Genomic DNA, 13,238 nt, shown 5'->3' with positions numbered 1-13,238 from the left:
AGTTCTCTTATGGGGACAGCTGAAGAACCCTTTTAGGTTCTAGAGAGAACCATTTTTTTCCTGGCTTTTGCATCTGTTCCTGGAGTGGGTTGACTCGCTTCAATCTGCTTCAGTGGGAGATCCGACATTCAGGGGCTCATCTAATCAAAATATTTAAACTGGAATGCTGATGTAGGCCTGTTGATGCATGTGTAGCACTGTAAAGGCAAATAAAGTCTGGTATATTAGTCTCTTTTTTTCTCTCTCCCTCACTCTCTTTCTCTCCCTTTCTCTCCCTCCCTGTCTCTCTCCTCCCCCCCTCCCCACTCCCTCTCTAGGGGAGAATTATGAGCTGCACGCGGGCACGGAGTCGACCCCCAGTGTGGTCGTGCAGGTGTGCGACAGCGACGCCGAAGACGACAACAACGCCGAAGCGCGCCCCAAGCAGAAACAGCAGATTGTCCAAACCCGGCGCCCCGACGGACCACCGCAAGTCCTCAACTAGGACCCTCCACTTCGGACCCCACTCCTACGACCCCCCAAAACACACACCTAGACCTGTCGTCTCTGTCTCTGCACTCGCAGAGACACAACGAGACAACGCCCCTCATTTCAATTCAACCAAAAACAAACAAACGACAAACATTTAGTGGTGTTTGTGGACGGAGCGTGGCTATTGGATGGAATGAGGCGGCCTGGCCTGTATGGATGATGGAGGATGGATGAGATTCACACGCACACTCATCACACTCAAAGGAAAGAGAGGGAGGAATAACGGAACCCTTGACCCTTACTCAGCCAGGGGCGGTAATGTAACACCGTGTCCCCCCTAAAGCAGGCACACTGTCATAGAATCATACACTCAGCTCTCATATGTGCTAGTACTGTAGTAGTTCCGCTAGTCTGACCTCTCCTTCTTCATTCCTTCATTTCCGTCATCGGTTAGTTGTGTGCAATGGACTTCGGGGACATGCAATACCTCCGAAGAGAGATTTTGGTTGTTTACATCGGTTCTTCTTCTGCTCTTTTATCATATCAGCCGATTGGTTGTTTCTGCTATCACAGGAATCAGGAGTGATTGCCTGGTATTCCTCTCGTCTGCATGTATATATGAGTTCTTATGAGAAAAATACTTACTACAGAGACTCAAACACTAAACTACTGTACGAAGCAAAGGAACCTATCGAGGTCACACACGACATAACAAAAGGTCGCCATGTGGTAACAACAAAGTTGCGGTGGTGTTTGCACTTTCTTTTTTTGGTTCTGCTTCTGTCCATCTTTTTTTTTAATCAGAGATGTGTATGTTGGTTTTTGCTGAACTAGATGTGTGTTCTTCCTCTTAACATGTATTTGATACCACAAACAATCGTTTTTTTTGCATGCTTACTTACTATAGTCGGCAGCTGAGGCGTTTTATACTGGTCCAGACGACAGGGAAATGGAATGACGCTTTTGACGACACGCATATCTATAGTTTTATAGTGTCAAGTGAGAGGGGAGAGGCTGGCTGAGCAAGATATAAGACTGAGAGTGAAACGAAACCTTTACAGTGTGAGTAAAGGCCTAAGAGTAGGTCTCTCTCTTAAAGCCTAATAGTTGGGCTTTTAGGATAGGAGTAAAAGCTAGCGTTAATCTTCAAGAGTGTTGATGTTTTTTCAGGGGGCATTTTTATGATTCCCATCTTTCCGGTAATGGTTTTTGGTTCTTGTTATGATATCAACCCAGTTTATATATATATATATATATATATATATATATATATATTATATATATATATATAATATATATATATTATATATATATTATATATTATATATATATATAATGTCTGTTTTTCTTCTTCTGAGACCTATATTGCTCGTTTTGCACTGAAAATCTCGAGATCTCTGGAGCTACACTGAAGGAATGTCCTGAATTTCCTCTGCCAGCTCTTGAGAGTTTAAGGCCCCTTCTTCGTTCTCGCTGTAAATAGCTGAATAGTCAGTAGGTTGAAATAGTCCATTAGATTTTAATGATTGACATTAAGCGTTGCTGAGAAAGTGAAAATTGTTAATTGGCCTCCTTGCCTCTGGAGATATCAACCAACGCCTTCGTCTCACCTTGCAGTCACAACACGAATCATTGGAAACTCAAGAAACTTAAGAGAAAGCATTGATTTGATTCACTCCAATTTGGAATACTGCTGCATTCACAGTTGTTACGTTCCTCCTCCAAAAAAAAAGCTATTACCAACTCCTAAATAAATAAAGTGTGCTTTTAGCCATTTAGCCAATCATTTTAGGAGTAACTATTTCCAGAATGTTTGATTTTTCTCCCCACTATGCACCTTGAATAAAATAATATGTGATGCCAAGTGTCTGTCATTACAATGATTTCATGCCATAAAAAGTCCTTATGTTTTTGTTTTGTCACAGAAACATATTCCATGTAGTGAGACTGTCGAATACAGACTATTCCATGTTGAGTCCTTGATTTTATTTCCATCCTGAAAAGGTGTTTTGAATCTAGTCGGGGTTTTTTTTTCTTCTAAATTAAAGCCCAACCATTGAGGTGGAGTGTTCAAGTGTTCAATACAGTACATTTGGCCTCAGTGGTGAACGTAAACCTTCTCCGTGTTAGAAAGCATTACAAATGCATTATGGTCTCTGCATGCGAGCACTTTTTCTGCATTTTCTTTTTATCCTTGTAAGATGCAGTCTTGCTAGAGAGAACGCTCCTCATCGACATTATTTTTGTCTGTTATTTTGTATCTTCTGTTTTTCAAGATGAACACCTGGGAAGCCTTCTCACCAACAGAGCAGTGTGAGTCCCGACTCTCAAATGATCTGAATTCCACCTCTCGCTAATGGGGTTTTGAAGGCTCGGGAGTCCTTTGGATATAAGTGTACCACTGAATAGGTGTGGAAGGAAGAACAGGAAAACTTGTCTTTTGACAGGATAGATGGTTGCAACCACAGAACGAATGTGTGTTTTTGTTTCAGGGCTTGTCTTCTGGAACATACTTCCATGTGCAAAGCGTTGTCCTTTCAGAGGTGACTTCTAAAAACGAAGCCGGCAGCAAGTGTTGAAACGCACCATAATGGCATAAGCAGTTTTTAGTTGTGCTGACTGGTGAAAATATTGATGATTGATGACAATGACGATGATTATGTTGATGATGCTTATCTGATGTTTTTTACAGTCTTTGAAACTGGGTGCATTTTTTGGTCACTGTTGAAAAGAGAAAAAGTATATTTATGTATATATGCCAAGTGTTTTTGTTGCCGAGACCAGTTCCAGCGTGCATCACAAGAAATTGTGGCTTCTACTTTTATGTTGATGTAAAGATTTTAAAAAAACGAAGTCCTGAAATGCTCGATCAAATCAATTCTCATTGCGTCGTGTTGAAAATTGACTCTGTTTGAATGTTTTTTTGGAAAGTCTACAATGCAAAAAGGTCAAAGCCGTCCGTTATTGTTGTATACTGTTCTGTTGAAATCTGAATATTGTGTACTGTACTGTAGTTATCCAAAAAACAAAGTAGCAATCAAGCAATAATTTACAGTTATATACTGGTATCTGTATTTCATGTTATGTACTAATTTCCAGAGTGGTTTTCTCTGACTGTTACAACAGTACTTGCTTATTTGTGTAGTATGATTGTCATTTGTTTCACATAGAGAAATATATAAAGAACTATTCTTAAAGAAGTCTGGAGTTTGTGTGTTTTTTAAGTTCCGGTATGATGTATTTTTTCCTCTTGCTCTGAATGTACCTTCAAATATTTGACATATAGTATAGTACTTGTACTATATACTACCAGTGGTGGGAAAAGTACCCAATTATCATACTTGAGTAAAAGTAAAGATACCTTAAAAGAAAATGATTCAAGTAAAAATGAAAGACACCCAGTAAAATGCTAGTTCAGAAAAAGTAAAAAAGTATTTGTTTTTAAATATACTTAAGTTTTAAAAGTAAATGTAATTGCTAGAATATACTTAAGTATCAAAAGTAAAAGCATAAATCATTCCAAATTCCTTATATTAAGCAAACCAGACAGCATCAGTTTCTTTTTTTTCTTTTTATTTACTGATAGCCACTCCAACATCATTTACAAACAAAGCATTTGTGTTTAGTGAGTCCGCCAGATCAGAGGCAGTAGAGATTACCAGGGATGTTCTCTTGATAACTGAATTGGACCATTTTCCTGTCCTACTAAGCATTCAAAGTGTAACAATTATTTTAGGGTGTCAGGGAAAATGTATGGAGTTAAAAGTACATTAGGACTGTAGTGAAGTAAAAGTTGTCAAAAATATAAATAGTAAAGTACAGATACCCCAGGAAACGATTTAAGTTAAGTAGTACTTTAAAGTATTTTTACTTAAGTACTTTACACCGCTGTACAGTATACTACTAAACTATAGTACTACTGCAAATATACTGCTACAAGTATAACGTGAAAGATGGATCAAATTTCATGTTTTGAACCAGTAGCTGCTGCACAGACAGTCAACAGTGCCAACTGTTCTCTTGTTTGAAGGTCAATATTGTCATGGTTAACCTTTTCGATCGCTTTCATACTTAACAGTTAGTTAGCCCGTTACCTGAATGTTTTTTCTAAAGTGACTGAATTCACAATGGATTGATTACTCTAAAGCTGAACATCAAAAAGTCTTTAGCACTGCAGTGCAGTGTCTGGTAGAACTATCCGGATGACTCAGTCTTTTTAAACCTTGTTGTATCAACACTGTCATGAATGAAACAATAACTTTTTTTTAGATTCAATTCATATTCAGATACATTTCCCAACACATTTTTCACAGAAGGATTTTTCACAGATGCTCAATTCACAGGAAGAAATATGTATGTAAACAAATCTGTCCTACTTGTTACATGTAATGGGTATGATTGGTCTGGCTACTGTTCTTAATAGTGAACACTGCTTTAACCTATGTTTGATCAAAAGCGTAAAAAGGCTGCTAAAAGCTATAGCGTTGCATTTTACATCACAGCTCAAAATAAAGTGGTGTTAACATGGTAATAGTATGGTAACACGTTATAGTTTACATTATATTGCCCAGGTACACCTTCATTTCAGTGTAATTCTATTCTTGTTTTAGGGTAATACCCCATACAGTGCCTTCAGAAACTACTCACACCCCTTTACTTTTCCCAAATGTTACTGTTACAGCCTGAATTAAACATTTACTACATTTAGATTTTGTGTCACTGATCAACACACAATACCCCATAATGTAAAAGTGGATTTTTGTTGTTGTTGAATTTTTTTAAAGCAAATGATTTATATATATATATATATATGTAATTGAAAAAAATTATGATGGGCAAATATTGCACAATCAAGGTGTGCAAAGTTCTTACAGACTTACCCAAAAGGATTCACAGCTGTAATCGCTGCCAAAGGTGATTCTAACATGTATTGACTCAGGGGGGTGAATACTTATCTAATCAAGACACACTGACTATGCTAAACATTAAGAACACCTGCTCTTTCCCTGACAAACTAACAAACTGACCAGATTAATCCAGGTGAAAGCTATGATCTCTTATTGATGTCAGTTGTTAAATCCACTTCAATTAGTGTAGATGACAGGAAGGAGTTTTAAGTATTGAGACAATTGAGACATGGATTGTGTATGTGTGCCATTCAGAGGGTGACCAGGCAAGACAAAATATGTAAGTGCCTTTGAACGTGTAGTAGGTGCCAGGCGCACTGGTTTGTGTCAAGAACTGCTGCTGGGTTATTCACGCTCAACAGTTTCCTGTGTGTTCAAGAATTGTCCAACAGCCAACTTGACCAAACTGTGGGAAGCACAGGGGATGCAACTCAATAGGTCAAATCAAATTGAATTTGTCACATGCACCGAATACAACAGGTATTACAGTGGACCACCATCCCTTGTTTGTAAACGCAAGCGTAACGAACTTCATTCTCGCCTTGACCATCAGAGTAGTTGCAGTCACGCTTGTTACGCACAGCAGTGTTTTGGAAAGTAGTATTTTGGAAAGTGTTTTTTCAATGATTTCATTGAAGACATCATGGCGAATAAATCAGGAAAAGCGAAGTCCAAGTCTAAGTATACAGATTTGCACCAGATTATAGAAGAGATTGATCGGGAAAGTGAGACAGATTTTTTGTTTGAGGAATCTTTGAGTGTTATGATTCAAACATTGAGGAGCTGTTTCTGCAAGGACAGGACGTACTTCTGGACGGGTAAGTGCTAATGCCGTTTTATGAAATATAAATATATATACAATATATATATTTTTAGCAATTTGCAATTTGCAATGAAATGTGTGATGAAATGTGTAAAGTACATATTGGCTATAGTGTGTGTGTGTGTGTGTGTGTATGTATGTGTATGACCCATAACCTGAGTGTGAGTGTGTATTGTTTGTTTGTTGGTTTGTTTGGGTGTGTGTGTGTGTGTGTGTGTGTGTGTGTGTGTGTGTGTGTGTGTGTGTGTGTGTGTGTGTGTGTGTGTGTGTGTGTGTGTGTGTGTGTGTGTGTGTGTGTGTGTGTGTGTGTGCGTGTGTGCTCAAAAAAATAAAGGGAACACTAAAATAACACATCCTAGATCTGAATGAATGAAATATTCTAAACACTTTTTTCTTTACATAGTTGAATGTGCTGACAACAAAATCACACAACAATTATCAATATATATTCCATTTTTTATTCAAATGGAATGGAGTAGAACAGCAAACACACACATGGCCACTGCGCCTGCTACTCCTCTACATTTCCATATGAAAAAGCCATTGGGTACTGTTGGGGGGAGGGCAGGCCCACAACAATGGCCGGAGTTGAATGGAACAGCACTTCACCTTAGCGACTGTTCCCTCTGCTCTATACAATACATATCTGTTTATTTTATGTGATGATAAAAGGCTCATACAATACAAATATTTTTTTAAAGGTTTTCTTTCACAGTGATAGCGACTCTGACTGGGAACCCCCGGTGCCAAGCTGCCCGCTCTACCTCTGCCCCCTCTACTCCTGCCTCCAGTGGTGTTCATATGCCACAGTTCATTACTGCAGGCATGACTGTGCCTCCGGGCCAAAAGGGCACAGCATGGAGGCGTCGTTGTGTTCTGTGTCACATGAAGTCCCCCATCACCTGCACCACTTGTTCAGTTTGCCTCTGCTTTACATCAGAAAGAGACTGCTATGGGACATGGCACAGGCAGCAAAATATTGTGTGGAGGACTTCCAAACGGTCTACCCATGTTTTTTTTCTAATATTTTTTAAACATTTTAATATTGTTTTTGTGTGTGTTAGAATTGCCTTTTGATATGTTGTATATAGTTATAGGTCATTTCACCAATTCGGCCACTTGGGTACATTTGGGCAACTTGTGTGGGACACCTGGGTGACTTCATGCTAAATGTCATGTAGCTCGCCCATTACTGAAGTTATCAGTCTGAAACTTTGCACACCTACAGATGCCCTCCTGTGTTATCCATCAAAATTATCTCCAGCATCCTATCTGACTGTGTGGCTATTCTAATACATGTGAAAGATGATACTACAACTATAAAAAACAGAAAACGTATGCTCTTTCTTTCTCTTTTCTTCCACCAGATCTACTGTGTTATATTCTCCTACATTCAATTAAGGTACTAGGGGGCAGTATTTTCATTTTGGAAAAAAAAACTTTCCCGTTTTAAACGGGATATTTTGTCAGAAAAAGATGCTAGAATATGCATATGCAATTGCAAACAGCTTTGGATAGAAAACACTCTAACGTTTCCAAAACTGTAAAGATATTGTCTGTGAGTATAACAGAACTGATGTTGCAGGCGAAAGCCTGAGAAAAATCCAATCCGGAATTGCCCCAGGTTTTGAAAGCGCTGCGTTCCAATGACTCCCTATTCAGCTGTGAATGTACCATCAACGAGCTTACGCTTTCTACGTATTCCCCAAGGTGTCTACAGCATTGTGACGTAGTTTTACGCATTTCTGTTGAAGAATAGCCGTAGGTGGCCACATTGCGTAAGTGGTCACATGGTGGCTTCGAGAGAGATTCTCGCGTAAAATACAGAGGTAGCCATTACTCCAATCGGTCCTAGTGAAAAATGAATTGTCCCGACGGATATATTATCGAATAGATATTAGAAAAACACCTTGAGGATGGATTCTAAACAACGTTTGCTATGTTTCTGTCGATATTATGGAGCTAATTTGGAATATTTTTCGGCGTTGTGGTGACTGCAATTTCCAGGCGATTTCTCAGCCAAACGTGTAGAACAAACGGAGCTATTTCGTCTACAAAAATTATATTTTGGGGAAAAATTAACTTTGGCTGTCTACCTGGGAGTCTCGTTAGTGAAAACATCCGAAGTTCATCAAAGGTAAACAATTTAATTTGATTGCTTTTCTAATTTCCGTGACAAGGTTGCCTGCTGCTAGCAAGGCATAATGCTATGCTAGGCTATGATAAACTTACACAAATACTTGTCTAGCGTTGGCTGTAAAGCATATTTTGAAAATCTGAGATGACAGGGTGATTAACAAAAGGCTAAGCTGTGTTCCAATATATTTCACTTGTGATTTTCATGAATGGGAAGATTTTCTAGGAAGATTTATGTCCGTTGCGTTATGCTAATTCGTGTCAGGCCATGATTATGCTCCCGGATCCGGGTTTGAGAGTCACAAGAATTAACATTTCCACAAACTTCCGAATGTTTCCATTCAAATGATACCAAGAATATGCATATCCTTGCTTCTGGGGCTGAGAAACAGGCAGTTAGATTAGGGTATGTCTTCAGGCGGAAATTGAGAACAAGGGATGCAGCCATAACAAGTTTTAACCAACAATGCAGTTTTAAGAAAATACAACAAAAAGTAATTAGAGAGCAGCAGTAAATAATAATAGCGGGGCTATATACAGTACAGGGGGTACCGGTACAGAGCCAATGTCAATGTGCGGGGTCACCGGTGTCAAGGTAAATGAGGTAATATGTACATGTATGTCACGGTCGTCGTATAGAGGAGACCAAGGCACAGCGTGGTAAGCGTACATACTTATTTTAATGGAAGAACGAATACTGAACAAAACAACAAAATTAACCGTGAAGCTATTATGGCTAGTGCAGACAGGCAACTAAACAGACTAAGAACCCATAAACTACCCAAGGAACATGGCGACCTAAATATGGTCCCCAATCAGAGACAACGATAAACAGCTGCCTCTGATTGAGAACTAATCTAGGCAACCATAGACATATTAACACCTAGACTACCAAAACCCCTAGATATACAAAAAAATTAAACAAACCACCCTTGTCACACCCTGACCTAACCAAAATAATAAAGGAAACAAAGATAACTAAAGTCAGGGCGTGACAGTGTAGGTATAGTTATTAGGTGTTCCTAATGTTTGGTACTCAGTGTATATTAGTGTTTTAGTTTTGATGAATACAAAAAAAGATTACAACTTTTACATTACAGAGTATTTATTTTGTCTAGATCGTTGACCAAAAATTACAATTAAATCCATTTTAATACCACTTTGAAACACAACAAAATATGGGAAAAGTCAAGTGAAAACTTTCTGAAGGAACTGTACGTAAAAAGAGTAACAATATCTGAACAACAGTAACTTGTGCTAGAAGTTGAGGTTTGGAAAATAGATGAATTGGTATGTTGGTCAACATAATACTGTGATAGTAGGTATATTTGAAGAGTTTATTTCCCAAACACTATATCCACCAATTTTTTACATTTTTCATCGGAAATTTTTGCTTACTGTTCTCAGATGTTATATCCTTAGATTTGGTGTATGAAAATGTTTTTTGTTTGTTTGCAAAACCCTATAATGTAATAACGTTATATTATATGAATTGTTTAGGTGGAAGGAAATGTTTGTATCCTGTATATTTATTTAATTAACTGTGATATGTGGTTCTCACCTATTTATCTTAAGATGAATTCACTTAATGTAAGTCACTTTAGAAATGAACATCTGCTAAATGACTAAAACATCAACAACATTAAAATACAATATAAAAAAAACTTTTCTCCACAATTTTGTGGTAACCAGTTGGTAGTTACAGTCTGTACCATCGCCTCAACTTCCGTACGGACTCGGGAGAGGCGAAGGTCGAAAGCCATGCATCCTCGGAAACACGACCCTGCCAAGCCGCACTGCTTCTTGACACATTGCTCGCTTAACCCGGAAGGCAGCTGCAACAATGTGTCGGATGAAACACTGTACAACTGGCGACCGTGTCAGCGTGCATTTGTTTTTTTATTTACTATGGATCCCCATTACTCTTTCTGGGGTCCAGCAACATTAAGGCAGTTTATACCATTTTAAAACATTACAATACATTCACAGATTTCACAACACGCTGTGTGCCCTCAGGCATGCGCCACTAGAGCGCAATGGGACAAGGACATCCTGGCCAGCCAAACCCTCCCCTAACCCAGACGACACTGGACCAATTGTGCGTCTCCTCATGGATCGAACCCGGATCTGTAGTGATGCCTCAAGCACTGCAGTGCCTTAGACTGCTGTGCTACTCGGGAGGCCCCCAAATGTAAATGTTTTACATAACAGATCTCATACTACTAAAAATAATATTGTCACAAATGTATAATTTGTACAGTTCTTTATAAAAATGTAGTTATTTGTTACATTTGACTGTGTAAAACCTAGCTGTGCTACTTATTTATCTAAGAGTGAGGTGGATATATAGCATTTTGCAAAAAAAACATGATTATTTGTCTGAAATAAACCATTAAGTGATAGATTTTAAACAAATGCATGTACGTCATTGAACAACCCTATGATTAGATAGTGAAAAACACCAATGTCTTCTATAATTGATTTGTGTGACATATCCCAAGACCTTAGAAGCTGTATATTTCTGGGACATCTCTTCTCTTACATTGATTGACTGTTATGCAACCATGTTGTCGGCCTCTGTGTGTTAGATAGAGGGTGACAAGGAACATGAATGATGGTCATCCCATTTAAAATATATATTTTTTCATCCCTCATTAATTTTTTCCCAGTCACTTAAAAAATACAGGCGTGCTTCCTAACTCAGTTGCCGGAGAGGAAGGCCATCGTAAGGATCGGACCAAGGCGCAGCGTGAGTAGAGTTCCACATCATTTTAATAAATCGAAACTCACTGAACAAAACAACAAACAATCCACAAAAAACCATGACGCTACTGATGTGCACTAAGGCAACTATACATAGACAAGATCCCACAACACAAATGAGGAAAATGGCTTCCTAAATATGATCCCCAATCAGAGGCAACGATAAACAGCTGTCTCTGATTGGGAACCATATCAGGCCAACATAGACATACAAAAGCCTCTAAACTTACAAAAACCCTAGACATACAAAAACTAGAGTACCCACCCTAGTCACACCCTGACCTAACCAAAATATATAGAAAAACAGAGATATCTAAGGTCAGTCACCAATGGGGACTTTAAAACAGTTACAGAGTTTCATGGCTGTCATAGGAGAAAACTGAGGATGGATAAATAACATTCTAGTTACTCCACAATACTAACATAAATGACAGACTGAACAGAAGGAATCAAATACAAATCCCCTAACATGAATCCTGTATGCAATGAGGCACTGAAGCAAAGTGGCAACGAAAGTAACTTTCTGTCCTGAATACAAAGCGTAGTGTATGGGGCAAATCCAACACAAACCAGCACTGACAACCACTCTTCATCATTTCAAGCATGGTGGTGGCAGCATCATAATGGGTATGGAGTTCTTTAGGATAAAAATTTATGGAACAGAGCTCAGCACAGGCAAAACCCTAGAGGAAAACCTGGTTCTATCTGCTTTCCAACAGACACTGGGAGCCAATTTCAGGACAATAACCTAAAACACAAGGCCAAATATACACTGGAGTTGCTTACCAAGACGACATTGAATGTTCCTGACCGGCGTAGTTACAGTTTTGTATTAAATCGTCTTGACAATCTATGGCAAGACATGAAAATGGCTGTCTAGCAATGATCAACAACCAACTTGACAGAGTTTGAAGAATTTAAAAAAAGAATCATGTGGGGGCCTCCAGAGTGGCACGGTGGTCTAAGGCACTGAATCGCAGTGCTTAAGGCGTCACTACTGGGTCGGGTTCGATCCCAGGCTGTGTCGTAGCAGGCCGTGACCGGGAGACCCATGAGGTGGCACACAATTGGCCCAGCGTCGCCCGGGTTAGGGGAGGGTTTAGCCGGCCGGGATATGTCCCTGTCCCATCGCGCTCTAGCGACTCCTTGTGGCGGGTATGGTGTTTCCTCTGATACATTGGTGCATCAGGCTTCCGGGTTAAGCAAGCAGTGTGTCAAGAAACAATGCGGCTTGGCAGGGTCGTGTTTCGGATGACGCATGGTTCTCGACCGTCGCCTCTCCCAAGTCCATACGGGGGTTGCAGCGATGGGACAAGACTGTAATTACCAATTTGATATCACAAAAAAGTACTTTTCCCAGTTAGGAGATGGATTATGACCTAGTGGAAAGACCCGGGTGTGTTTACCCTCATGCATTGAGACAGCTGGTCATTGATCAGCTCCATTTCTATTGCGCTACAGGACTGGTTGTACTTTCCCCACACACACATGAAGGCATGCGCACACACACACACACATCACCTTTCCATGCTATGCCTCAAAGGACCAGTGTACAACAGAGGTATGACCACTTCCACCATGAAAAACATCCGTGTCATAGTTTATACACTTGGAAGAATGTGAGCTTCTCCCTCCTTTCCAGCAGGTGTAGAAATCCAGTCTGTGTGGAGGCCCGTTCTGCTTCATGTCTTCTAAGATACACCCCCAAGTGACAGTCGCCCTATGGGCCCTTGTCAAAAGAAGTGCACTACATCTGGAATAGGGAACCATTTGGGACAACGCCTTAGTCTTCACCACAGCCCTTCTCTTCGTTGTGGGGAATTCCTCAGCACAATAACCCCCCCCCCTCCCCCCCAGTGTTTTACTCAGAAGGAAGATATGCTGAATGTGATAGTTCACTTGCACCAACTATGAGGATCGTTGTATCAAATGACAAGCAACGGGTGTCAATGTATTGTGCTCATAATCACTACATTTTAAAATCACAGGCAAAATATACAACAGATTGAGCCTATGACACTTTTTCAATGGAGATTCTCCTCCTCTTGCTTTTTAGTCAGGGAGTAGGCTTACTGTAATCTGTGTCCTGGAAACTGGCCCATAGTGTTTTGTAGTAAGAATATAATCTTTCAAGGCCT

General features: G+C 39.7%; 1 protein-coding gene across 1 annotated transcript in view; it reads left to right on the top strand.

Moving 5' to 3' along the window:
- Positions 1–1,740, top strand: part of LOC139383670 (regulator of calcineurin 3) — a 51,345-nt gene extending 49,605 nt beyond the window's left edge. The window contains exon 4 of the mRNA XM_071128204.1: positions 318–1,740. Coding sequence (XP_070984305.1) covers positions 318–484 — 167 coding nt within the window. The 3' untranslated portion in view covers positions 485–1,740. The remainder of the gene's footprint in view (positions 1–317) is intronic.
- The last annotated feature ends 11,498 nt before the right edge of the window (positions 1,741–13,238 follow it).

The sequence above is a fragment of the Oncorhynchus clarkii genome, chromosome 25 (assembly GCF_045791955.1).
Source record: "Oncorhynchus clarkii lewisi isolate Uvic-CL-2024 chromosome 25, UVic_Ocla_1.0, whole genome shotgun sequence".
Taxonomy (NCBI): domain Eukaryota; kingdom Metazoa; phylum Chordata; class Actinopteri; order Salmoniformes; family Salmonidae; genus Oncorhynchus; species Oncorhynchus clarkii.
Note: the sequence above shows the minus strand (reverse complement) of the source record. Positions and strands in the feature narration are given on the sequence as shown.